Genomic DNA, 26918 nt, shown 5'->3' with positions numbered 1-26918 from the left:
TGGTGAATGTTCTGTCTGCAAGGCGGTCTGGGTGACCCTCTCACCCTGAAAACATGTGGTGGGAGTTTTTGGGAGATTTTTCACCTTTTCTTATGACCTAGAGGGAAGGTATTTTCTCATTGAGTCTGCTGGTTCTCAGAGCAACCACATCAATCAGACTATCCCCTGTAACCTATTGTTTTGCATGAATTCATCAAATTTGCTCTGATTCTTACGACCTGCATATACAGTGCATTCACAAAGTATTCAGACTCCTTCACTTTTTCCGCATTTTATTACGTTACAGCCTTATTTTAAAATGGATTAAATTCTTTTTTTATCATCAATCTACACACAATACCCCAGAACGAAGAAGCGAAAACAAGTGTCTAGAAATTTTTGGCAAAGTATTTAAAAATAAATAACTGAAATATCACATTTACATGAACTTTGAAACCACCAGGACTCTTCATAGAGCTGGCCGTCCGGCCGAACTGAGCAATTGGAGGAGAAGGGTCTTGGTCAGGGAGGTGACCAAGAACCCAATGGTCACTCTGACAGAGCTCCAGAGTTCCTCTGTGGAGATGGGAGAACCTTCCAGAAGGACGACTATATCTGCAGCACTCCGCCAATCAGGCCTTTATGGCAGAGTGGCCAGACGGAAGCCACTCCTCAGTAAAAGGCACATGACAGCCGGCTTGGAGTTTGCCAAAAGGCATGATAAACAAGATTCTCTGGTCTGATGAAAACAAGATTGAACTCTTTGGCCTGAATGCCAAACATCACATCTGGAGGAAACCAGGCACCGCTCATCACCTGGCCAATACCATACCTACGGTGAAGCATGGTGATGGTAGCATCATGCTGTGGGGATGTTTTTCAGCGGCAAGAACTGGGAGAATAGTCAGGATCGAGGGAAAGATGAACTGAGCAAAGTACAGAGGGATTCTTGATGAAAACTCCCTCCAGAGCGTTCTGGACCTCAGACTGGGGCGGAGGTTCACCTTCCAACAGGACAATGACCGGAGTCATCACACAGACAGGACAACGCAGGAATGGCTTCGTGACAAGTCTGTGAATGTCCTTGAGTGGCCCAGCCAGATCCCGGACTTGAACCCGATCGAACATCTTTGGAGGGACCTGAAAATAGCTGTGCATTGACGCTCCCCATCCAACCTGACAGAGCTTGAGAGGATCTGCAGAGAAGAATGGGAGAAATTACCCAAATACAGGTGTGCCAAGCTTGTAGCGTCATACCCAAGAAGACTTGAGACTGTAATCGCTGCCAAAGGTGCCTCAATAAAGTACTGAGTAAAGGGTCTGAATACTTATGTAAATGTGATATTTCAGTTATTTCTTTTTAATTACTTTGCAAACATTTCTAAACACCTGTTTTCGCTTTTTTATTCTGGGGTATTGTGTGGAGGTTGATGATAAAAAAATGAATTTAGTCAGTTTTAGAATAAGGCTGTAACTTAACAAAATGTGGAAAAAGTGAAGGGTCTGAATACTTTCTGAATGCACTGTACTAGTGAAAAGTTGTAGTTACCAATGGACTGATCTAAGAGACCCAGCACATTTTTAGAAAATTTGTATTCAACTTTATATCCAACTGTACAGTGACTTTTTTCATTTCCCAGAAGTAACTTTCTAGGTAAGTTAACTTCACTCGCTTACTTCCTATTATAATTTTGTAATGTAACCAAGATTGGGTTAGACCAGATTTGAAATATGAATTACTCAACATAATTTTTTGCGATAAGCTCAGTAGGGGTGCATAATCGGTGGGGGCGCTGCAAGCCGGCACACAGCAGCGTGTTAGTCTTTTCAACGTTTTAAATTTTTTTTATGGATGTTTTTAATGCTTCTTGGTGTGTCTTGTGTGGGGGGTGGTGGGGGGGGGGGGGATAAGGGGGAAACCGCTTCGGCCGCCTTCTCCATGGAGAGGCGACTTTTTCCATGTCGCCTCCCCAGTGGCCTAATATCGAGGATCGGCGCGGCCTTTCCTGGAGAAGCGCCCGGGGCTTCAGCTGCGGGCGCAGCGTGGACTCTCGTCGTGGAGCGGGCGAGCCCCCGCCGGGGGTCGCCGGAGGGGAGCGCTCCGTTCGCTGGCCCGCGGCAGCCTGAAGCAGGGGTCTGCAGAGCTATAGCCGGCGCGGCGTCCGCAGCCTAGGATCCCTCGTTGGGGATCCGGGAGGAGAAGAGCTCCAACCGCCGGCCCGCGGCCAACCTCTACCGTGGGCGCGGCGTGGACTTACCATCAGCAGCAGGGTCCCTCGCCGGGGATCCCCGGAGAGGAGCTTCGACAGCCGGCCCTGCGGTCTGTGGTGCTTCTGGCTGCGGCGCGGCGGGAACTTTAAAACTTTAAATCTTCGACCGCCGGACTGCGGCCTACACCAACTTGAAGCCGCGATCTCCGGTGGGAAAGAGCCGATTCCGGACTTACCTGGACTTTTACCCGTCTGCACATCTGGACGCCCGCAGCGACAGCTGCGGAGGGTTGAAGTCCCGACCAGGGGGAAAATGGAGGAGGACTGGCCAATTTTTGCGCCTTCCACCACAGTGATGAATGCTGTGGTGGATGTTTGTGTTAAATTTTTATTGTTTTTGTGTGTTCTTTTTTCATTGTACCGCTGCTGGCAAATTCATTTCACTTGCACTTTATGTGCAAGTGACGAATAAAACTGATATTGATATTGATATTGAGTAAATAATTCATGTGAAACTCCAGCAGTTTTTAAGAAAATAATGGGCCTCGGTGGAATTTGTGTGAAGCACATGAAAACTGAGTACAGTAATAAAGGGCCTGTCCCACTATGGCGACCTTATTTGCGAGTTTAGGAGAGTTTACACTTGCATCAAGCTCGCAGCATGGTCGACACATGGTCGTAGGTGGTCACTGGTAAGTCTCCTTCACGGTTGAGATGAGTTCCCGCAGTCACACTCAGTTTGGTCGACGAAAATCTTTCAACAAGCTGAAATTTTTTCTGAGATTAAAAATTGGTCGGCATGGAGAAAATCGATACTTTTGAACTCGTAGTACAGTGGTAGTGGGGTCGCCATGTCGTTGTAGGTAGTCGAGGCAGCCGTAGGTAATCTCCTTTGCAGACCAGGCATTTTAATTGGCTCATTAGGGGGAAAAAAACGTAAGCACGAGTTTTCAGAACCAAGGAAAACTGACCAGTAATGTTAAATGCCCGCTAAACTTCACAGCTGTGTATCTCTGGCTTATTAAAAAGTTGTCTGGCTTCTTAAAAGTGTCTCCACTCCCTCTCTCCCCCCTTCTCCCCCCTTCTCTCCCCACACCCCCCCCCCCCCCCCCCCCCCGCTCTTTTAAAGGACTTACCGTACACTGTGCCAGCCATCTTTAATCTTCCTGTTCATCGCGGGTATCATCTTGGCTTTGCTCCGTGTGACAGCGCTCCCCCGCTTTCCCTGGCCCCCGCCTTTGCGATGTGTTTGTGTGTGTGTGTGTGTTCAGCGCTGACGGTTGATCCAGCTCGCGGTTTTTCAGGCGAGTGCCCCCGAGCTTGAAGGTTGCAGACAGTTTGCTGAAAAGTCGCATAAGTGAGACAGGCCCTTAATGGAAATTTGCAACATAGGGCGATTTCTGAATTTTATTTCATTCTGTTTTAAACATCAGACATTAAACATTTTCACTAAGCAAAATGTTTCGTGGTTTTCCAATATATAATCAAGACATTTAATGAATATCATTTGACAAAGGCATTTAGAATATTACAGGACAAGCTATTTAATCTTGGTGTTTTTATTTCATGTTAAGGGTACTAGCTGCTTCCTCCGATGGGTGAGAAATTTAGATGATGAACTCCATGCATTGATTGCTGGTGAGAGTAATAATTTTTTTGTTCTTTTTTTACAAGCATTTTTCCAAAGTGTTTGGCATATAACTCTGAGATGACCAGTCGTGAGATGAAATGAATAGAAAGGAAGAATAATGAACTAAAGTCCATCCAAATGCTTTTCTAATTTTATTGTTCTGAATATTAGTAGCATTCAGCTCCATAATATAAGAAATTTATATGGGGTGGTTATTATGTAATAATTTGAACATGACAATGGCATGTGCTCTTGATCTTTGAAACAAATCAAAAATACAGTTGTGTAAACCAAAATGATCTGGGTTATGGCTAGTATATACAATGTCACATGGAGAGCTCTGTATGAAATTATTATCACATTCACTTTGATTAATTTGTGTCTTCCATTAACGTCATCTAGTGTGAAAGTATACTTTCGATAGTTCAAATATTTTTCTAAAAAGGCTGATTATTAAACCATAAATGGTGCAATCCAAGATATTATTCAATGAAGAGTTAAGCATTTTAAATTGGATTATTATTGCTGTTGGTGAGAATCTATCCATTGTATTAATGTGCATCAATCATATATTTTTTTTATGCAGGTTTCTTAGCAGGAATGTCAATGATGTTTTACAAAAGCACAAGCATCTCTACATACCTGGCTTCCAAACTTGTGGAGGTGAAATACATTTTGTATTTTGTAAATGTCAATTTGGATGCTCTTATCTTACAGCGTGAACAATGTAATTGGTGTTTGTTTTGTTATGTTGTGGAAATTGATGTTATCTTTTTTTCCTTTCGGGTGGCATTGTGGCACAATTGGTCGAGTTGCTGCTTCACAGCTCCAGTGATCCATGTTCAATCCTGACGTCGTATGTGTAGAGTTTGCATTTTCTCTGATAATGTGTTTATTCCAGGTGCTTCAGGTTCCTCCGACATCCCAAAGACATGCAGGGTCATGAGTAAATTAGCCATTGAAAATTGTGCACGATAGTACAATCTGAGGGTTGTTGATTGCAGGAGGGAAAAAATGGGATTAGTAAATGGGTGCTTGATGGTCAGCACAAACATGTTCACCTCTCATCCTCCTCATTGCTTATTGAATCCCCACGGAAATCCATCAATTTACCAGATGGACACTTAGGAAAATATTGGATGTAGGCGTGGCCTCTTTAGGACAGAGTCTAGGTAGAACACGGAGCAAAACCTGGGAAACCAAGTGGCATAAATTCTCTAGAGGTTCCCAATGGATATATAAAGTCAGTTAGCATTGGTCCCACCCATGATGTGCACATCTCCTCTTCCGTTTTAAAGCCTTGTTGAGGCATAGACCATGCCAATCTGATCATTTTTGGTTTGGGAGAAGTGGGGATAAGATTTCTCTTTTTTATTCTGCTGTTCCCATCTATGTATGAGTGTGTTCGAATAGCAAACTAAATTACATTTTTTTCCCATCCTGGGCCATAAATCCTATCATTAAAGCATGGAATGAGACTATTCAGTTCACAGTACTTGTGCAGGTAGCATCTCTTCAACAGGAACACATTCTTTAATCTCCCTGATATTTCTTCATATTTTATGTTCTTTCTTATCAGATACATATCTAATTCCCCTTTAAATAACTGTAGAATGCTTCAATAATTGGTCCAACCACTGATGAAATGGTTGGAACATGAAAGCCCACCAGCATTCTGACACTCAAAATTCACTCGGCCTAAATGTCATTCTGACATTCAATGCATGTAGAGCCGTCTGATTCCGTGGGTTTTGAAACATTTTCAGGCTGGGTTACTCCACACCAAATTATAATACTAGTTATGTGTACATTTTATTGGGCTTTCTACTGGTATGGAGTCTGCAAAGGGATGGAGACATACGTGAATGGGTAAAAAGTTGGCAGAAGCAGTACAATATGTAAATGTAAATCACTTTAGAAAATCAGAATATTATTATAAATGGCGAGAACTGGTGAAATTGTACAAAAGGATGATGGTTCATGAGATGCAGGAAGTAAATATTGTCACAGCTGGGAATTTGGATATCACATGTTGGACGTTATTAGCAGAGAGTTGGAATGCAAAGTTTATGGAGTCTCATTGATGGTTCACAGGACGAGAACGATTTCATTCGGTGTACTGTGAATTTGACCTCTGAACTCAAGGACAGATATGTCTGGCGGCTGTGCAGTCTAGATTTGTTAAATTCCCTCCTGGGTTGAAGATATTGTGATGAATAAGACCAATATTCACTGCAATATATAAAAATGAGAGATGATCATATTGAAATATATATTGAATAGAATTTACAGGATACAAGAAGGCTATAGGGTTGGCCCTTTGATGGAGAGAGATTATTTTCACAAGATATGTAAATCTTTGGAATTCTCTATGTCAGTGGGCTCTCAATGTTTTAGGTCCAGTCCCTGTATCAGGCCTGAAGGTGTCAAGGGATGAGTGTTAACATACAGAAGTGATAGGAAGAGGTGAGACAAAGGCGAGACAGAGGCTGCTAAGTGATAAGTGGAGGAAGGATTTGCAGATGCTGGTTTAAACCAAAGATAGACACAAAATGCTGGAGTAACTCAGCGGGACAGGTAGCATCTCTGGAGAGAAGGAATGCGTGACGTTTCGGGTCGAGACCCTTCTTCAGATTGAACGAGGGTCTCAACCCGAAACGTCACCCATGCTTTCTGTCCCGCTGAGTTACTCCAGAATTTTGAGTCTATCTTCAGTGATGAGGGGAGGATGAAGGGAAGATAACTCTCACTTCTATATACCGGCAATCTACACCCTACACCCTCAGTGCTGATGCAGGGCCTCGACCTGAAACATCGACCGTTCCCTTGCCCTTGCAGATGCTGCTTGACTCACTGAGTTCTTCTGGCAATTTGATTTTTACTCCAGATTCCAGCATCTTTAGTTTCTTGTATCTCCTTATTTTGTACTGAGACTGAAATATTTTCAGGATCTAATGGTACAACGGGATGAAAGGATTGGGCACAAGAATAGACGAGGTATTGGACAGTGGAGAGAGCTTATGGGTTTATTTCTGTTTCATACTTTCCTGACACAAGAGTACATTTTAAAATTATATTTACTGCACCTTCTGTTATTTATGTTCATGCAGCACCTCAAATGAGCCATGAAGTATTCTTTCCAGCTATTATTTTCTGCCAATTTTCTCTTTTTTTTTAAATTGCTGGATATGTTTTCAGTGTTTCTGGTGCCAATGAGTGCGCAATTAATTTGTATGATTATCGTACAAATAATTATCAGCAGGTTATTATTTCATAAAGCACAACAGCTGAGTATTATTCGGTTCTCTTTCAATATCTACATATAGACTTTTTTGGTAGATTATCTATCAAGAGTGGGAGCTCTCATTCACAGCCCTTTCACTCTTAAGCCCCTGTCCCACTTACGTGTCCTTGGCACGCTAATTACGTGACCTCGTGGTCGCGTTGAGGCGTGACGGTCCCGCGAAGGTCGCGCGCGATTTCACAGCCGTCTGGAGCGCGTGACGTCATTTGAAGATAGACACAAAATGCTGGAGTAACTCAGCGGGACCGGCAGCATCTCTGGAGAGAAGCAATGGGTGATGTTTCGTGTCGTGACTCTTCTTCAGTCTGAAAGAAAGGTCTTGACCGGAAACGTTACCCATTGCTTCTCTCCAGTGATGCTGCCGGTCCTGCTGAGTTACTCCTGCATATTGTGTCTATCTTCAATTTTCTTGGCGCCGCTCTGGGAGTAGAAGTGGGGGCGGATCCGGACCGCAACGGCAGTGAGCCCCAGGCCGAGTTCAGCGATCGTTTGCCTGCTTCTGTTGGAGGTGAGACGTTGCGTCACGCGAGGGTCTTGGGCCTGTCCCACTTTGGCCGTCAGTTAAGCGACAGGAACAAAGATGTCGTTCGCTACAAAAATTTTGGAGCCCCGCGCGATGTCGCGCACAACTTATCCCTCCGCGCTTCTCAGTGGGACCGGCCCCGCGCCACCATACGATGCCCGTGCGCCTCAACGCGACGACGAGTTCGCGTAATTTGCGTGCCAAGGTCACGTAAGTGGGACAGGCCCTTTACTCTTAACTCTATCTCATTCGGTTACTCCACGATTGCACAAGTATTTTTTTTCCCACTACTTCAGATTGCACCATAATATTTGTACTATAATCTTTGCACCATTCTGCTGCTTTGCATTAATTGTTGGATTTTTTTGTTGTAGCTATCATTATTAACATGTACATTGTGTGCTCTGTGACTTTCATGCGAACAAGCAATTTCATTGCAGCATGGTGAAGATGACAATACACTTATCTGAAACCAAATAATTCCCTTTTTCCTATCAAAGCATATTGAGACCAAAATGTCAAAGAAAAATGTGACCAGAGTTGTAAAAGGTTTATATGTTCATGTTTAGATGGCAAGATTTCAAGGAAACCACCCACACGGCGACCTTAAAGCGCTTTTTCACGGGGTGACTTGACGCAAGATGTAACCAGAGTGAAGTGGTCGTGGTCTAGCATGATATCACACGATATAACGGGGTGTAGATAAAGTGTTCCCACGGTACTCGGCATTTCCGTTATTTGTGCGAGTGACTTGTCCGTCTCCCGAGCTTTCCCGTTAAATCTTGAATGAACATTGTGAACTACACGTGGCACAAATGATGTCACTTTTTTTTTCACACACTATAAATATCCTCCCTTGGTTGAATTGGCTCATTTGGAGACATGCCTATACTAAGTAGTTTCGAGTACAGGATGGTGGTTTTTTTCATTGACGCGCTGTATGCAGCAGCCCACTATGTGCATCGAGGACGCTTGCGTGAAGGCAGAAGGGAGAGATTAATTAAAAAGAGAATTAAGAGGAAGTCTCACTGGGTGAAGCCCATCTTTCAACGGAGACCTCAATTTGGACAATATGATCAACTGCTTAATGTGCTGTGCGAAGAGGATAAAAGTGCATTCACAAACTTTGTCAGAATTTCACCCGAGTTCTTTAATGAGCTGAAGAATAATTTGGGACCTCTGCTGAAGAAGACTGACACTGTAATGAGAAAGGCAATGGAACCAGGGTTGCGCATACCAATCACCCTCCGCTACTTGGCCTCAGGCGATTCTTATCAAAGTCTATCTTACAACTTTCTTGTCGCCACCAACAGCATCTGTGGTATTGTCCGAGAAACCTGTGAGGCGATCATCAAATTTTATTCAGCTGAAGTGATGGAATGCCCCAGTACACCAGATGCGTGGAAGAGAGTTGCACTGGGGTTTGAAAACAGGTGGAACTTTGCTCACACATGTGGGGCTTTGGATGGCAAGCATGTGGCAATTTGTTGTCCACCCAGAGGTTTGTCAAATTATTTCAATTACAAGAAATTCCACTCAATTGTACTCTTGGCGGTGGTTGATCATAACTACAACTTCCTGTATGTGGATGTGGGCACACCTGGAAGTATTGGTGATGGCCGGATTTGGAAAGAAACCTGGCTTGGAAAGAAAATGGAAGGTGGAACAGCAGGCATGCCTGATCCAGAACCTCTGCCAGGAGAAGACAGCCCGGACATCCCATATGCGATGGTTGCTGACGAAGCCTTTGCACTACGGCCCTGGATTATGAAGCCATATCCACAGCGGAATCTAACTAGGGAACAGAGGATCTTCAATTACAGGCTGTCAAGGGCCAGGAGGGTTGTAGAAAATTCTTTTGGCATCTTGGCAAACAGATTTAGATGCTTGCTCAAGACAATGGAGCAGAGGCCCAAGAATGTGGAGAGTATAGTATATGCAGCATGTGTTCTGCACAACCTGATCCGAATGAGAGGTACAGCTGCAGGATCAGCAACATCCATCCAGGACGGTGACCTAGTGGACAGTGACACAGGGGGAATAACACTAGGTACATGGAGAAGTGGTGCGACCAAGTCGGAAATGGTCCCACTGCAGCGTTTCAAAGGTAACTCGGGCACATACAGTGTGAAAGAGCAAAGAGGCCATCTCTGTGCTTACTACAATTCACAATTGGGGAGTGTGCCGTGGCAGGACAGCTATATTGATGGGTAGCCGACCACAGGAACACTACTGCATGTTAGCAGAAATGCATAGCAAATAAGCTGACTTTCTAGTGTTGTCCTCTGAAAAGTGCTTCCTATAAGATGTTCGTCCGCAAAACCTGCCATTTAGCACATTGCATTGTCCCTTTTAATGCCTGAGTTTAGGCTTGTTGCGGAGGTTAATGAATATAATGTGTTTAAAATAATCTAGCGTGCCTCATTTGTTGATTTTCGTGTTTGCGAGGCCCTTTTATAGACTAATGTTTGGTGTGATGCACCTTCTCTCAATATGTGCAAGAAGTCGTCTTTTTATATTGTCAAATAGGAATAAAGATTTTGTCTCACATTTACCGTGCTGATTAGCTTATTTTATTTTCTACCGAGAGGTGAAACTTTCAAACGTTTAAATAGCTCAACAATTGATGGACCTGAACACTCAAAAATGAAACTTAATGAAAATGTGATTATATCACCTCCCTTCAACTATTTTGTGTTTCAGCATGAGAGGGATTATAACATTAGAGACATTCATCTTGTAGTGATGTGTTAATGAAGAATTGCAGACATCAAGCTGATAGTAAAAAATATATTTATTTAACAATGAAGTAAACAAGCACTGACAATCAAACTGCTGAGGTAAAAGCTTTATCACTCTTCAGGCTATCATAAAATGTGGAGCCACCAACAGAAACAAAGTAATGCCCAAGAGGAAAAGACACACATATTAACATACAGACATTTATAAAGGATATTGAGAACACCTTTTTTACTCACCTTCTGTCCCCTCTGTCCAGCTTCCGGGTTTACCGTTCGCAGGAGTTCCCACGGTAACCGCAAGAGTTATTACGGATATCGCACGGATATCGCACTGGCCATTAGATAGATAGATAGATAGATAGATAGATAAATACTTTATTAATCCCCTTATTCTGGGGAAATTCTGATGTCCATGCAGCACACTAATAAAAAAAATACAACACAGTATTCGTAAAGAAATTCAACACCAAAACATCCCCCCACAGTGATTCCCACTGTGGGGGAAGGCACAAAGTCCAGTCCCCATCCCCTTGTCCACCTTGTCCACCCAAAGTCGGGCCCAATTGAGGCCTCCACAGTCGCCGCCACGGCGCCCGATGTTCTCGCCGGGTGATGGTACTCCGGCGTCGGGAGAACCCCCAGCAGCTTGGGGTGCCAGGAACGGCCGCCTTCCCACCGGAGCCTGCGGCTTCCAAGCCAACAGACCACGCCAGACGGAGCTCCGCGCACTGGTGATCTCGGCGAGATGCAAGTTCAACGTCGCAGCTGGCCGCTCCGCAAAACCGCGGCTCCACGATGTTTTCCTCGGCGGTCCCAGCATACTGGAGTTCCAGCGCGGCGACCCAGGAAAGGCATCGCCCGCTCCGCAATAGCGCTCCAGCGCTGCACTGCCGCCAAAGCCGATGTTCTGCGCCGCCGCCAACGCCCTGCGCCGCCGCCAAAGCCGATGTTCTGGCCAGGTCCCCTCAGGGAAACGTCGCTCCAGGACCCGCTGGTAGGCCGCGAGGACAGGTCGAAGACGCTGCACGGAGGAAGGCAACCCCTCCGACCAGGTAGGGACTTAGAAAAGCAGAAAAGCATTACGTTCATATAATGTTGCAATGCTCAACCACAAGTGTACAAGTCACTCTTGGAGAAATTCAAGCTTGCTTGAATTTTCTCCCGAGTCACCAAGTTACACGATTACCTGCCGTTAGCGCCACGGTGGTCCACGGTGGTCCACGAATGCCGTACTGTTATCGCACGAGGTTCCCACGATGTTAAACTCTGGTTAACTCTTACGTCAAGTCGCCCCGTGAAAAAGGCCTATTAGTCTTTCATCTTCATGACAACATTAACCGTTGCTTTCCTATTGTCAAATGCTATGGGATGATCAATTTGAAAATTGCGGTTCTTTTTGTTCATCACACAAGGGGAATATCAGCAACATTTGTGATATTCACATACATAAAGTATTGCAGGGTATTGGGTTTAATTACCACTGTTATTAAGAAATCCATGTCCTGGTATTATGAATAAACTGGTATTAAATAAATTGGTGATCTGATTTGTCTAATCAGTTAATATTCATTTTTGTTTGCAGACACTATATTTCAAAGGCATTGAAGCAGGAAAATGTCCATACTTTGCACATGCAGACACCATCATCTATGCAATTTCCACAGCTGTATGTTTTCAGGCGGTAAGTACCAGCTAAAAGTCCGATTTATGAGTAGATTTTTATTTAGAAAGTTCTCCCATTGCTTTTCTAATCAGATGGAGCTACCAGATTACTTTTGAGTACGCGCTCTTGGAAAATCTGCAATCTACACATGAATCTTCACTGTGATTTTGTCCAGGATTATGCAGTTCAAAATAAATTGATTGTTTTGTGGGATAACAAGGGCAGATGCTTTATTTATCTCAGATGGCACCGACTTAATGTACTCAATAGTTTAACACAATTTTGCTATTATGTGGATACCCTGATCCTTTATGATGACTTGCGCGTGTTTCATGGGCTCTTGCAATTATATCAGTTGATGTGAAATGAATGCGTGTCCAGACATTACTTTCTGTCTGTCTGCCAAGCAGTTTTCTATGCACCTTGGCAACACTCAAGCACACCCACATTTGTTACCAAGAGGATAGCTACCTTATGCTGCCTGCTAACTTTAATGATTTAGACATCCTGCCAATGCTGCTCATTAGGTGATTCTTCAACTGAGAGCCAATGTCCTGAGCAGTTACTGTTGCTTAAAGCTAGTCTGCAGTTTTTATGATCAGCCTACTCGTTGAAGCTTGGGAAACTGTGAGACAGTACACATGGGACAGTGATCAATGATTTATGGACACTCCAATTGGGGGAAGTGATGGAAAGGATCAAGCGTGCTCAGAAAGCGCTGGCAAGTTACGCAAAGATGGTGAGGTGGATAAAAGGAGAGATACACAGTGTCTGAAAGTGGTTCTGTTGACGGCTATCCCCATCTCACTGCCCTGAGGTGTTCAAACATGTTTATGCATCATCTACAATCTCTTCTGAAAATCAGCAGTTTTCTGCAGACATTCAGCAACCACAGGGTGAAGGATTAGGCCATATGAAGGAACATGATAGATAAGCACTGACTGAATACACTAACATGATTAGCTGAAGATGGACTAAGGCCTAATTTTCCTTCATACGTTTAATTTAAAGTATTAGTTTTATAGATACATTTATTTATGTGTGTTGGTTAAATGACTAAAAAGTCAGTGACAAGAAACAAGGCTGCTGATTAATGTGGAATTGGAGGTGTGGTTACTGGAGGGCCACTGAAAAGCTTTGTGTATATTTGGCATATTGGGCACCGACACTCATGATTTGCTGAATATTTTTGAATACCGAGGAATTAAGTCTTACAAAGTTCATTGCCATGACCCACTTATTGGCCACCGTCTTTGTTTTTCTGAAACTGAGATCTTCAGCTGACACAGTGCAATATAGGACATCCTTATGGAAATGAGTAGGAAGGTACTGCAGATGCTGGTTTACACCGAGGATAGATACAAAATGCTGTAGAGTAACAGCAGGACAGGCAGCATCTCTGGAGAGAAGGAATGGGTGACGATTCGGGTGAAGGCCCTTCTTCAGACTTCTTCAGTCTGAAGAAGGGTCTCAAACCGAAACATTGCCCATTCCATCTCTTCAGAGATGGTGCCTGTCGAGCTAAGTTACTCCAGCATTTTGTGTCTATCTTATGGAAATGAGATTGTTTCTGGAGAAGGTGGGACCTATAAAGCTGGACAGGTTGCACTTGAATGAGAACAGGACCAGCATCCCCACAGGGAGGTTTGCCTGTGCTGTCAGGAAGGGTTTAGACTAATTTGTCAGGGAACGGAACAAAGTGGTAGGGAGATGCACTCACATAATGGTAGCATTGTGTAATACAGAGACTGCGTATACTCTGAGAACAGATAAAGGAATGAAAATGAATCCAGGCAATATAGTGGCACAACGGTAAAGATCCTGCCTTATAGCGCCTGAGACCTGGGTTCGATCCTGACCTTGGCTGCTTTCCGTACGGAGCTTGTATATTCTTCCGATAACCATGTGGGTTTTTCCCCGGATTCTCCGTTTTCCTTCCACATTCCAAAAACGTGCAGGTTTCTTGGTTGATTTGGGGCATCTGTAAATTGCCCTTAGTGTGTCAGGTAGAACTAGTGTACGGTTATTTCTGGTTGGCTCAGACTCAGTAAGGTGTGTTTCCACGCTGTATCTAAGCTAAACTAAACTAAAATGTGACAGAATAAAATGATTATCACAATGAGTGCACGTGCGTTCCACATCAAACCTGGCATTAATTTATTTGCAAATTCATACTTTCATACTGAATATTGCTTAGAAGACGATTGTAGTTAACAGGAATGTTCCCTTGGGACATAATGAAAGTTGGAATTCATTAAATGGTTAATTCACAAAATGAATAGGATACGCTTGTCAGAAATGCAGGTTTGAAAAACTTTACTGTAGGATTAAATAAAAAATAATGCATGATTCAGTAATATGTCTATACATTCATTTGTATTTCATATTGCATTTCATTGAGAATTTTTAAACAATTGTGATTAACTTCCCACATCATATTTAGGCTGTGATGGAAGTTCAGAACCTCCGGCCTTCCTATTGGAAATTTCTCCTGAGGCTTACAAAGGGAAAGTAAGTGTTCCAGTTCATTTTTGTCATTTGTGATTGATTGAATGTTTTGACAAAGTAACTAGAAGGATGTACTGTACTTGACCTTGTCGCCATGAATTTTCGCAAGGCTTTAGAAAAAGGTTCTATGTGAAAGGCGGGTGATAAATCTAAGCTCTTGAGTCCAAGGGAACATGCCAAATTTTATTGCAAATCCTGCTCATTGGCAGAAATCAGAGAAGAAAAATCAACTGGCAGATTGCTTGCAATTTGTTCTGTAACAATCAGTGTCAGGTCCTTTAGTTTTGAGGATATTACCAGTGATATCGATTTAAATGTGTGGTGCACAATTGACAAGCCAAAATGCTATAAGATAATGACATTGTGATGTTAGTGAAGAATGGAATAACAGATTGCAGATTAAAAAAAATGTCAAGGAAAAGCTTTGAAGCATGAACTAATTAGAATATTCAAAATCAAATTCAATCTGGTTGGTGCAGGTTGGTAGAGGCAGATTATCCAGTGTATAAGCAATCTGTGCAAGTCCACGGCCCACGTACCAATGAGATGCCGCACAGTGGCTGTTTCATTTGGAACAGCTTGGCAATTTGGCCTTGTAGATTGGGGAGAGCAAACAAAGCGACATAAGACACAATAAATGGTAAAATTGTGAGGTCATATTGGAGCGTACTGAACTGTCTCATCTATCAGAATTAGCAGGTCAATACATAAGCATGTTAAAAAGGAAAGATGTCTATAATACTTTATTAGCTGAAACACAAAATAGAAGTGCAAATTTACTGGAATGTTAAAAAAACGCACTTCAGGCCACATCCAGGAATCTGTGCAGAGTTCCAGGCACCACCTTAAGACAATGAATATCATAATACCAGAGAGAAAGAAAATGAAAAAAGATTGAATAATGTATTTAAGATAGACACAAAATGCTGGAGTAACTCAATAGACAATAGGTGCAGGAGTAGGCCATTCGGCCCTTCGAGCCAACACCGCCATTCAATGTGATCATGGCTGATCATCCCCAATCAGTACCCTGTTCCTGCTTTCCCCCCATTTCCCCTGACTCCGCTATTTTTAAGAGCCCTCTCTAGCACTCTTGAAAGCATCCAGAGAACCTGCCTCCACTGCCCTCTGAGGCAGAGAATTACACAGACTCACAACTCTCTGTGAGAAAAAGTGTTTCCTCGTCTCCGTTCTAAATGGCTTTCCCCTTATTCTTAAACTGTGGTCCCTGGTTCTGGACTCCCCCAACATCGGGAACATCTTTCCTACCTCTAGCGTGGCCAAACCCTTAACAATATTATATGTTTCAATAAGATACCCTCTCATCCTTCTAAACTCCAGAGTGTACAAGCCCAGCCGCTCCATTCTCTCAGCATATGACAGTCCCGCCAGCCCGGGAATTAACCTTGCAAACCTCCCCTGCGCCCCCTCAATAGTAAGAATGTCCTTACTATGTGAAGAAAGCGAATGGTATGTTAGCATTCATAGCAAAATGATTTGAGTATAGGAGCAGGGAGGTTCTACTGCAGTTGTACAGGGCCTTGGTGAGACCACACCTGGAGTATTGCGTACAGTTTTGGTCTCCTAATCTGAGGAAAGACATTCTTGCCATAGAGGGAGTACAGAGAAGGTTCACCAGACTGATTCTTGGGATGGCAGGACTTTCATATGAAGAAAGACTGGATAGACTCGGCCTGTACTCGCTAGAATTTAGAAGATTGAGGGGGGATCTTATAGAAACGTACAAAATTCTTAAGGGGTTGGACAGGCTAGATGCAAGAAGATTGTTCCCGACATTGGGGAAGTCCAGAACAATGGTAGACAGTTGTCCTCTTGTGATATAGACTCAAAGTGCTGAGCATCCATTATGGTAAGGGTTAGGTTGTGTGGAAAGACTGTTGGATTACATTGCATTTATTTCAATGCAAGTGGTATGTTAGGCAAGGCGGATTAACTCAGGGAATAGATAGGTATGTGGGACTGCGGTACTGTAACCATTGCTGAAAAATGGCTAGGGGACGGATAGGGGACAGATAGGACTGCTAACAGTATGCTGGGTGCAGATGCTGCGAGTGGGCTGGAAGGAGAGGAGAGGGAGTTGCATTTTTGTTTGAGGAGAGCATTCGGGTGATGGTCTGGGATAAGATTGCTGAAGGATCATCCAGTGAGACATGCAGGGTGAAGGTGAAGGAACAAGAGGTTATATCACATGGGATCCATGGAGAGATCTGTAAAAAGATACATAATTGGCTTGATGGTAGGAAGCAGAGAGTGATGATAGGAGGTCCGTGCAGGGCCCATTGACACCTGTACCAATGATTTGGATAAGGATGTACAATTGCATGGCTAGCAAACTGAGCAAAAAACAAAGAGCTGTGGGAACTCAGTGGGTCTGGCAGCATCTGTGGAGGGAATGCACAGACAACATTTAGGGTCGAGATTGTTCTTTGGAGCAGCCTTCTGGCAGTCTGTAGAAGGGCTCCGACCCAAAATGTTGTCTGTCCATACAGTCTGCAGATGTGGTCCTGAACCACTAAGTTCCATTAGTACTTTGGTTTTTGCTCAAGATTCCAGCATCTGCAGTCTCTTGTGTCTCCATGGTTAGTAGGTTTGCAGATGACTTTAAAATAGGTGGTATCATGGACGGTGAAGAAATGTTATCAAGAATTACAACTGGATCTTAATCAACTGAGTAAGTGGGCTGGGGCATGGCAAATGGAGTTTAATTCAGATAAGTGCAAGGTGTTACATTTTGGGAAATCAAACCTCGGCAGGATCTTCACAGTGCACACTGGGGCTCTGGGGAATGTTGTACTGCAGAGGGAGCTATGAGTACAAATACATACTTCCCTTAAGGTGGCATCATAAAAAGATAGGGTGGTGAAGAAGGCATCAGGCAGCTTGGCCTTCATCAATAAGGGCATTGAGTAGATAATTTGGGATGTTACTTTGCAGTGTACAAGATTTTACTTGCGAGACCACTTGTAGTATTGTGTTCATTTTGGTCACCTTGCAAGAGGAAAAATGCCATTGAGCTGGAAAGAATGCAAAAGAGATTTACGAGGATGTTGTCAGGACTCAAGGAACTGAGTTACAGGGAAGGTTGGGTTGGGTAGTAATTTATTCCTTGCAGCATAGGAAACTAAAAGTTGATCTTATCGAGATATATAAAATCACAACGAGCATGGATAGGGTGATTGCATACAGTCTTTTCCCTGGGGTTGGATAATCACGATCGAGAGGACAAAGGCTAAAGGTGAGAAAGAAAGATTTAATAGGAACCTGAAGGACAACTTCTCTCATTGAGAGTGGTATGCATATGGCACAAGCTACTAGAGGAAGTGGTAACATTTAAATAACATTTAAAAGATAATTGGATAAGTGTATGGATAGGAAAGGTTTAGAGTGACATGGGCCAAACGCAGACAAATGGGATAAGCTAGGATGTGCATCTTACGGATTGGTTTGGCCAAAGGGTCTGTTTCCGTGCTGTGGGTAAAGGTATAACTGATAAACGGAGGTCTGAAACACTGAAAAGTTAGTTGCTTTTAACAATGCCATTTATGAGCTACAGAAGTAAAATGCTGGAATGTTGCTAATGCCTGCATGCCATTGCATTTTCTGACCACTGGAGGTCAGTGTTTGGCAGCATATTCATTGACAATAGAAAGTAAAGGTAAGAGCCTAAAATAATAACAAGTTGCTCAGATGTTCGTGTATTCCCTGCCTTTCAAAAAAATCTTTGTTTACCTTTTAAACCAACCCCACTTTTCTGCACGAACCCCACATCCATTCACCCCAAAATCTATTGAATTTGATTTTAAATATACAGCCACTCCCTGATATAAGTAACAGGCAACTTATGTAAACTCGCACTTATGTAAACAATTCACAATAGATGGTCCTGTTTTCAGAATGACCTGTGTTTTTGTAACAGGATGCTGGCAAGGGCTTCCTGTCCACTTCATAAAAATAAAAGTGTCGCTGGGCTTGCTGCTCTTCCAGTTTTGGCCACTGTCGGTGTGACGCTTTTGAGAGCAAGCGGGAAGGAGGGAAGTGTTAGAGAACAAGTCCAGGCTTAGTCACTGACATCTTCCACAACGTGCACCAGCGGGCCCTTCTTCACCAGCTGCCACCCCGTCTGGTTGACGCGTTGTTGTTGTGGCTCACGTTGTAGTCCCTGGCCGATGGTGCTTTCTTCACGCCGCCGCCGCCAATGATAGAGCGTGCCCGGTCACTATGGGACTCCTTCCCCCCCTCACCAGCTGTCTTCTTCCTGTTGGCCATCGTTTGCCCACTCACCCCATCACGCTGCCTCCTCCTTCTCGTGTTGCTTTGTCCACTCCGCCGCTCCCCCTTCCATCACCTCTTCCTCCTCCTCCCCCAGAGTCGCCGACATCTTGAGGGGAGGAGGGGAGGCGTCGATGGAAAGGATAGGGTTAGAGTGGACAAAGAGAGAGGAGGGAGCCCAACGACGACCAAGACCATCCTGTCTGAGGCAATGGCCTGAAGAAACTGCTGTCAGCCAGGGCTACAATGTGAGCTGCAAAAACAGCTGTGTCAACCGGATGGTGCGGCAGCTGTGAAGAATGGCTCGTTGATGCTGACCAGGGCCAATGTTACTAGTTTTAAAGAGAAATAACACAAAGTGCTGGAGTAACTCAGCAAGTCTGGCAGCATCTCTAGAAAATGTGGATGTGATGTTTCAGGTCGGCACCAAAGAGCGGAAACTATAAGCCGGTTAGCCTGACTTCGGTGGATGGTAAGATTTTAGAGTCAATTATAAAGGATGAGGTTATGCCGTACTTAGAAGTTCACGATAAAATTGGCTGAAATCAGCATGGTTTTGTGAGGGGAAATTGCCTGACGAATCTGCTGGAGTTCTTTGAGGAAGTTAATAGCAGGACAGACAGAGGGGAGGCTGTAGATGTTGTTTACTTAGATTTTCAGACGGACTTCAATAAGGTGCTGCACGTCAGGCTGCTAGGGAAGATATGAGCCCATGGTATTAAAGGGAAGAAACCTCTTCAGTCCAAACCAGTGTAACTTGCCACTCCTCCTCTAATCTCCTAAGCACACTATCATTCAACTCTAACTGCCATAGCACAAATTCAACCACTTCTAACTTGTTCAGTCCACCTTTAACCATTTCCCTTCACCTTACTTACATCATTGAAACCCCCCCCCCTGCCTTTGTCCCACCTGCCACTCATCTAATCTACCCTCTGCTACCAACTCCACCAACTGCTTACGCATCCCCCACCCTCCACACAACCCCACATGCCCATACCTCCCCTGGCAGATAAGTCCACACTTACCCCAGTCTCCCTTCCCTCTATCCTCATCGATTCATTCTGTTGTTCAAATGTGTTCAAATTTCATAACATCAGACGGTTCTTGCACATTTATTTCTGTATTTCTGTTTCACACAGGTTTGCTTTGATGAACAGAAGGGCATTTGATGTGTTTGGTACACATGCCTCAAGAGACTTTAAGGGATATATTCCAAGGCTGGATCCAAGATACACTCTTATAAAACCAGAACTTGAACTTGAACTCCATTCCTGACTGCTTACTGTATGACAGATCAGGAAAGATATTCAGGTTTGTAGGACAGGTTTAGCACAGGAAGTTATTAATTCCAATGTTTTACCTGGTAGAGGAGGGTGGTCAATATTCTTGCTATTTTCTTTAAGGGATATCTAATCGCGCCTTTTTTCTGAAGTAAAATGTGAATGCATAAAGCACTTAATCTTTGGAAGTTTAATTGTTCTTTATTGATTATTTCCTTTTTGTTGATTATTTTAAATGTGACATTCGAGTGTCCTATAAATTCCACTTATGCAAACTGCTTATTAGCAGGGTGTGGCTCATTTTATATATGCCAATGCTGATGATTTTTCTGTGAAATTGAAAGTTTTTTTTCTTTTTGCAAAGTCTGTAGTAATGGGTTAACTCCTGATAGCCAATGGTTGAAGATGAATAAACAAGATGTACTGAAAAATAATTTGTATTCTGCAGTGTAAATTACAACACCGATTTGCACTGCTAAAGAAATATAATTGTTTTTGATATTAAATTACTGTTGTTTTGAATCATTTAAAGACCTATTCATTTCTGTTATGCAAGTAACCTATTTACCCTAAACCTCAATCCATACTGGTAACTTAATGAAAATCTTAGTCTGATTACTATTGAAGGATTTTTTACACCTAATTGAAGATTTTTCATACTCTAGTGTATTATAATATTATAAAGATGATTAATTTTGGCTAAACATGTAATAAAGTGTGTATTTCAGGCAAAAAACAATTCATTAAAAAAAACCGAAACAAATAAATATTCGATCAGATTTTTTCATAAGGAATTGACCAAAAAGCCTTCCGATATAATTAACTTGCACTAATCTTTCAGCATTAGAATTTTTAGTTTTTGAAAATCAACAATGTCACTCAAAATGCAATAGAGACTAAAAACTGCAAAATAATTTACAAATATTGAAAACTTACATTAATGATACAGTCTTATTAAATTTTATATTTGATACCATGTTGAAAAAATTAGGAACTTTTATTTTTGGGACATAGATTGTATTAATCTAAAAAGCCTTTTGCTTGTAGAAAATATGCATGTGTGTTGATATTGTAAGAAACACCTTAATTCCTCAGCTGATGATATGTAACTCTAGCTTTCAAAACCCTGCAATGAAAAGCAGATGTCTGCTGTGGCAAACAGATGATGATCCACTGTGTGTGTTCTAGGCTAGATTCATCTATGTGCTTATTACTAAAAATGCAACGATTTCCAGGGTTATCCCTGAAATCTAACTGTGAACTGGACTATTCCCTAGTTCCAGTTTGAATGAAATTACAAATGGAAATGCAATTGTTTGCAATTGGATCTATGTAATGATTATAGATCCATGACCATCTTCAACCATTTTGGTGGTGTACCCTTAACACAAGTGGCTGGCAGTGAGAGAACAGTAACTTCTATTGCAACAAATTAGAGCATGTATGGTTAATAATCAGTACAGTTACTTAAGTCAAAATACCTCATGAAGTTAAATTTATCATAGCATCTGATCCTGATGCAAAATGCTTTCCTGGTTTTGATTAGAACTGTGAGTATTAAGGTTATTCGAATTACTAGATGATGGGAGATTTTCACCATTATATACTGGAAAGCTATTGTTGGGGAATTCATTCAGCAACATGTCAGCCGTTAAAAAGAATTCATGTTCTTTGTAATGTGTTTGTGATGAGCTACCAAGAATAAAAGGTAGTTTATAACAGCTTATGTATAGCCTCTGAGTGCAAAAGGCACAATTTGTTCCTTTCGTTACCATTCCATTTGTCAATACCGCCTTAAACCTCTGCCCAGGAAACTGGAGTTTGAAAACAAAAGAAGACAAAGGATGTGAATCCCTTCCATTGTTAGCAGATTCCTTCAGTGGTTTGTATCAAATGTTTTCTGTGCCGAAAGGAGATAAAACAGCACTGGAGAGAAAACTGTCCCATGTAACTGTATTCAATTTTGTAATCAAAGAATGGAAAACCCAAACTTGTAAGTCTTGTGATAAATTTAAAGCTACATCTCAGTAACTGTATAATAATATAAATTTTAACAATTAAAAAATCAATGAAACACAAGTGGTACCAAGTATATCTTTTTTACTGTCGTAATAAAAGAAAATGGATGTACAATGGACAATTTTCATTTGTCAGAATGATGATATTGTTTTGAGGAATTTAGCATGTTGTTCAAATGGCAATTGTCTTTTAACAGTCCCTGTGTTGTTGGTTCTAATTCAAAATGTGTTGATCATTGGTTGGTATGAGTAATCCAAAGCCATCAGTAATGGATTTTACAGATCCAGCATAACACCACAATACCAGAACTATCAAGTGATTTCAGTTGGAAATAAAAAAGTAGTATGGGCCTCCACTCCACCAAAACTCCAAGAACAATTTCCTTTTGAATTGTTTTGTGTGCTCTTTCCTTCATTATAAATAAGCATTTTCTGTGTTGCATATAGATAAACTACAACAGATTTAGTACTATTATTATCTCTTCCTGTATTATTATTCTCGGGTACAATAATAACCCCTCAATAAAGTTTTATATCATTGGTAAGTGGTCATTTATAACTTTGCATATTTAAGCCATGGATGATTAATGCTATAAATACTTCTTGATTACACTTCATTTCTTTCGATTACTGAAAATGTCCTTAAATTACATAATTATTTCATTAGTTCCTGAAAGTTTTCCATGAAAACACACTTCAAGACAAAATGTAGGCCAATACAAGAATGTTGATCCATCTCAATTGTAAAAATATGAAACTACGTTAATAAATGAGTTGTGCTCTTCCCAAATTATCTATTCCTGCCAGATTTGCCCTTCTTGATCCTTGAATCCTTTGGTGCAATAAGTAAGCAACATTGATAAGTAGATTATTTTTCACATGAGCCTAAGAACATGTAAAACAGTGCCAGGGATGAGCTGATGGCCCTCCAGCCTTGTTTCATGTTTCACATCTGTTTCCCTTTCTCTCCCCATATTCCTTGACTCCCGTGTTGTCCAAATATCTGTTCGTCTCCACCTTGAAATACATTCAATGACTTTGCCTCCACAGTTGTCCGATTGAGAATTCCAAAGAGTGAAGATCTCTGAGAGAAGAATTTCCACCTTATCACGATTTTAAATGCGTTAACCCTTTATTCTGAAACATTGCTCTCTAGTACGTATACCCCCATAATGGAAACATCTTGTCAGATGTAAATATTCCTTTAGAATCTTTTCATTTCATTATGAGGACCTCTTGCAGTGAGTGTAAGTCTATTCAGCTCGACCTGTACTCATATGTCAACTCTTTCATCTCAGCTATTAATTTGATGAACTTTCTGTGTACTACCTCCAATGCAAATATATTCTTCCTTAACTATAACTGTAATATGTCAAATATGTCCAAAACTCTGTACTCTGGGTGCAATCTCAACGGTACTCTGCAAAGTTACATCAGAACTCTTCTACTCCTGCATTCCACATTTATTTTGTAAATGATAACACTCCTAACTATTTACCTGCTAAATCTTTGTGTCTCATGCACTAGAAACGCCAGGTCCACATTGTATTACAGCACGTCTCTTCTATAATGCTCTAATTTTACTGGAAACAAGAGGCAGAGCAAATATTGTTTCAAATATTCTGCTGCCATGAAGGACAGTTCGGAAATTATTTCCATTTGTTGTGGGTTCTGATACCTGCAGAGGTATTAAAATCTTGCAGTGTGTTTGTATTGTTGATGGGGGGTCCATGTCAAAATTCTCTTTTGTTCTTGAGGGCAAAGTTTGAATGCAGCTCACATTTATAACTTGAAAGTTTCTTTTGTGTCATGTGAACCTTGTGTCCTCAAAACAAATGCTCAGAATACATAAAATATGCAGAGAGATGGAGGTGAACACCTCACGGTAGTGATTACATTAAATCTGGTGGAAAAGTATGGATTTTTAGTTTAGTTTCGAGATACAGCATGGAAACAGATCCTTTGGCCCACCGATACCCTGATGACCAGCGATCACCCTGTACACTAGCACTATCCTACACACTAGGGACAATTTACAATTTTACTGCAGCCAATTAACCTACAAACCTGTACTTCTTTGGAGTGTGGGAGGAAACCGGAGCACCCGGAGAAAACCCACACAGTCACAGGCAGAACGTACAAACTCTGTACAGACAGCACCCGTGGTCTCTGGCGCTGTAATGCAGCAACCCCACTGGGCCGCCTTTCCTAAACCTTGCTCAGGAAACTAAACAACATACAGGAGATTCAATTGATGCTCATAGGCAGCTATTTTCAGGCACTACAAAGTACTTGGCATCTTGGTAAAAATGGAATAGAAGAACATTTTTGATATCTAAAACAACAGAGAACGTAGAGGTTAGAAGAATGGTACCATCAAGGACCATAATACAAAAGAAAGACTCACGGTTGTGGAAAATGTCAAAAAAGGTACCAATACTGTAGGCCAGGATTTGAATGATTGAGGAACAAGATGTATTTCTGCAGCAGCAGCCAGCTGTTCATATTGGAATGCATCCAGAAATCACATCAAGCTTGTGAGGTGTGCACAGTGAAATAAATATATAGCTAGGCCCTCATGATGATACTTGTAAAATACTTGACAGTGGTCCAGATTCAATCCAAAATGTTCATGTCCATAAACTGGGATTAAGGTCATATGGGATAAAGTGATCATTGAGGCCAGTAAACCGCTGATGAGTGCAAAACAGATGCTTCTTGCCTGATCATAGAGATGAGTAATAGCGAAAAAGCGGCCTGCAATCTGGAAAATTTCAACAAAATATCGTGAGCTCAAAATTGAGTTTAGTGTCTTCAAATGGCTTGCAGTAACACAATGCTACACACTAATGTGTAGTTGGCATTAGTGGGCTATACTCTGTGGTTCATCACATTAATTAATTGTGTAGAGGGTGATGCAGTGAGGTTTGCAGCTAATTTGTATCAGATGGGGGCCAATGTTATGTGACAGCCACACAAGAGCAAACATGGATCAAGATGCTGCATTCTGGAGGTGAGAGAGTGACAGAGCTTGACATCAAGGGTGCATTTGACTGAATGTGGCCTGGTAAAAGTGTAGTTATTTAATAGGAAAGCACACTACAAGTTGGAATCATGCTTGCAGGAATATATTAATTGTCACTTAATTTAAATCATCTATCGCAACATTTAAAAGACTTTAGCACTTTTAGTTCATTTTACAGATACAGCACGGAAACAGGTCCTTCAGCCAACCAAGTCCACACCGACCAGCGATAACACTATTTTGCACACTTGGGACAATTTACAATTTTACTGAAGCCAATTAACTTACAACCTGAACATCTTTGGAGTGTGGGAGAAAACTGAAGCCCCGGAGAAAAACCAATGCGGTCACAGTGAGAATCTACAAACGTACAGATGGCACCTGTTTGCAGGATCGAAAGGTCAGTAGAGGAATAGGAAGGGGAGTTAAAATGATTAACAACTGGGAGAACCAGCAGGCCTTGGCAGACCGAGCACATGTGTTTGGCAAAATGCTCGCCAAGTCTACGCTTGATCTCACCGATGTAAAGGAGGCCACATAGGGAACACCAATTGCTGTAGCTAAGGTTTGAGAAGGTTCACCTGAACCTCTGTCTCACCTGAGGGCCCTTGGTGGATGTGTGGGAGGAGGTATACGACAGCAATTACATTTCCTGCAGTTGCAGGGGAAAGTAGATGGGAGGGGGTGGGAAGAGATGAGTGAACCAAGGACTTGTGGATAGAGCGGTCTCTTCTGGAAGGCAGAATGGGGTGGGGATGAGAGGATGTGACTGGTGGTGGGATCATGGTGGGGAGAAAGATGAACATCAGGGGAACTCTATCCTTGTTCCATTGGGGGGAGAGGTAGCGAGAACAGAATTATAGATACAGAAGAGAAACAGGTGAGAGATCCATCTATGACAGCAGGAGGAAACCACATTCGCTGAAGAAAAAGGGCATCTCGGACATACAAGAATGAAAAGCCTCATCTTGGGAGTAGATGCGGCGGAGACAGAAATTGAGAGTAGAAGATAGTGTCTTTGCAAGAAGTAGAGAGGAGGTGTAGTCCAGATAACTATAGGAGTCGGGTTTATAATAGACATCAGTCAATTGTAGCTGGGGTACAAAATTAATAGTGGCATTGTCAAGTCAAGTCAAGTTTATTCGTCACATACACATACGAGATGTGCAGTGAAATGAAAAGTGGCAATGCTCGCGGACTTTGTGCAAAAAGACAAACAACCAAACAAACTATAAACACAATCATAAACACACACATTCTTTTACATATTAAATATTGTGGGCGGAAGGAAAAACGTTCAGTAAAGTCAGTCCCTGGTGAGATAGGAGTTTACAGTCCGAATGGCCTCTGGGAAGAAACTCCTTCTCAACCTCTCCGTTCTCACAGCATGGCAACGGAGGCGTTTGCCTGACCGTAGCAGCTGGAACAGTCCGTTGCAGGGGTGGAAGGGGTCTCCCATGATTTTATTGGCTCTGGAGTTGCACCTCCTGATGTATAGTTCCTGCAGGGGGGCGAGTGAAGTTCCCATAGTGCGTTCGGCCGAACGCACTACTCTGCAGAGCCTTCTTGTCCTGGGCAGAGCAATTCCCAAACCAGATGGTAATATTTCCAGACAAGATGCTTTCCACAGCCGCTGAGTAGAAGCACTGGAGGATCCTCGGAGACACTCTGAATTTCCTCAATTGCCTGAAGTGGTAAAGGCGCTGCCTTGCCTTACTCACGAGTGCTGCGGCGTGTGATGTCC

At 42.4% G+C, this 26918-nt stretch overlaps 1 protein-coding gene across 2 annotated transcripts in view; it reads left to right on the top strand.

Moving 5' to 3' along the window:
* tmem135 (transmembrane protein 135) overlaps positions 1-22210 on the top strand; it is a 308698-nt gene extending 286488 nt beyond the window's left edge. For both annotated transcript variants that reach the window (XM_033022460.1, XM_033022461.1), the window contains 5 exons: positions 3764-3827; positions 4406-4482; positions 11970-12068; positions 14494-14561; positions 19991-22210. In XM_033022460.1, the coding sequence (XP_032878351.1) occupies positions 3764-3827; positions 4406-4482; positions 11970-12068; positions 14494-14561; positions 19991-20126 (444 nt within the window). In that variant the 3' untranslated portion in view covers positions 20127-22210. The remainder of the gene's footprint in view (positions 1-3763; positions 3828-4405; positions 4483-11969; positions 12069-14493; positions 14562-19990) is intronic.
* Positions 22211-26918: the final 4708 nt, after the last annotated feature.

Source organism: Amblyraja radiata, chromosome 6, assembly GCF_010909765.2.
Source record: "Amblyraja radiata isolate CabotCenter1 chromosome 6, sAmbRad1.1.pri, whole genome shotgun sequence".
Classification (NCBI taxonomy): Eukaryota; Metazoa; Chordata; class Chondrichthyes; order Rajiformes; family Rajidae; genus Amblyraja; species Amblyraja radiata.
Note: the sequence above shows the minus strand (reverse complement) of the source record. Positions and strands in the feature narration are given on the sequence as shown.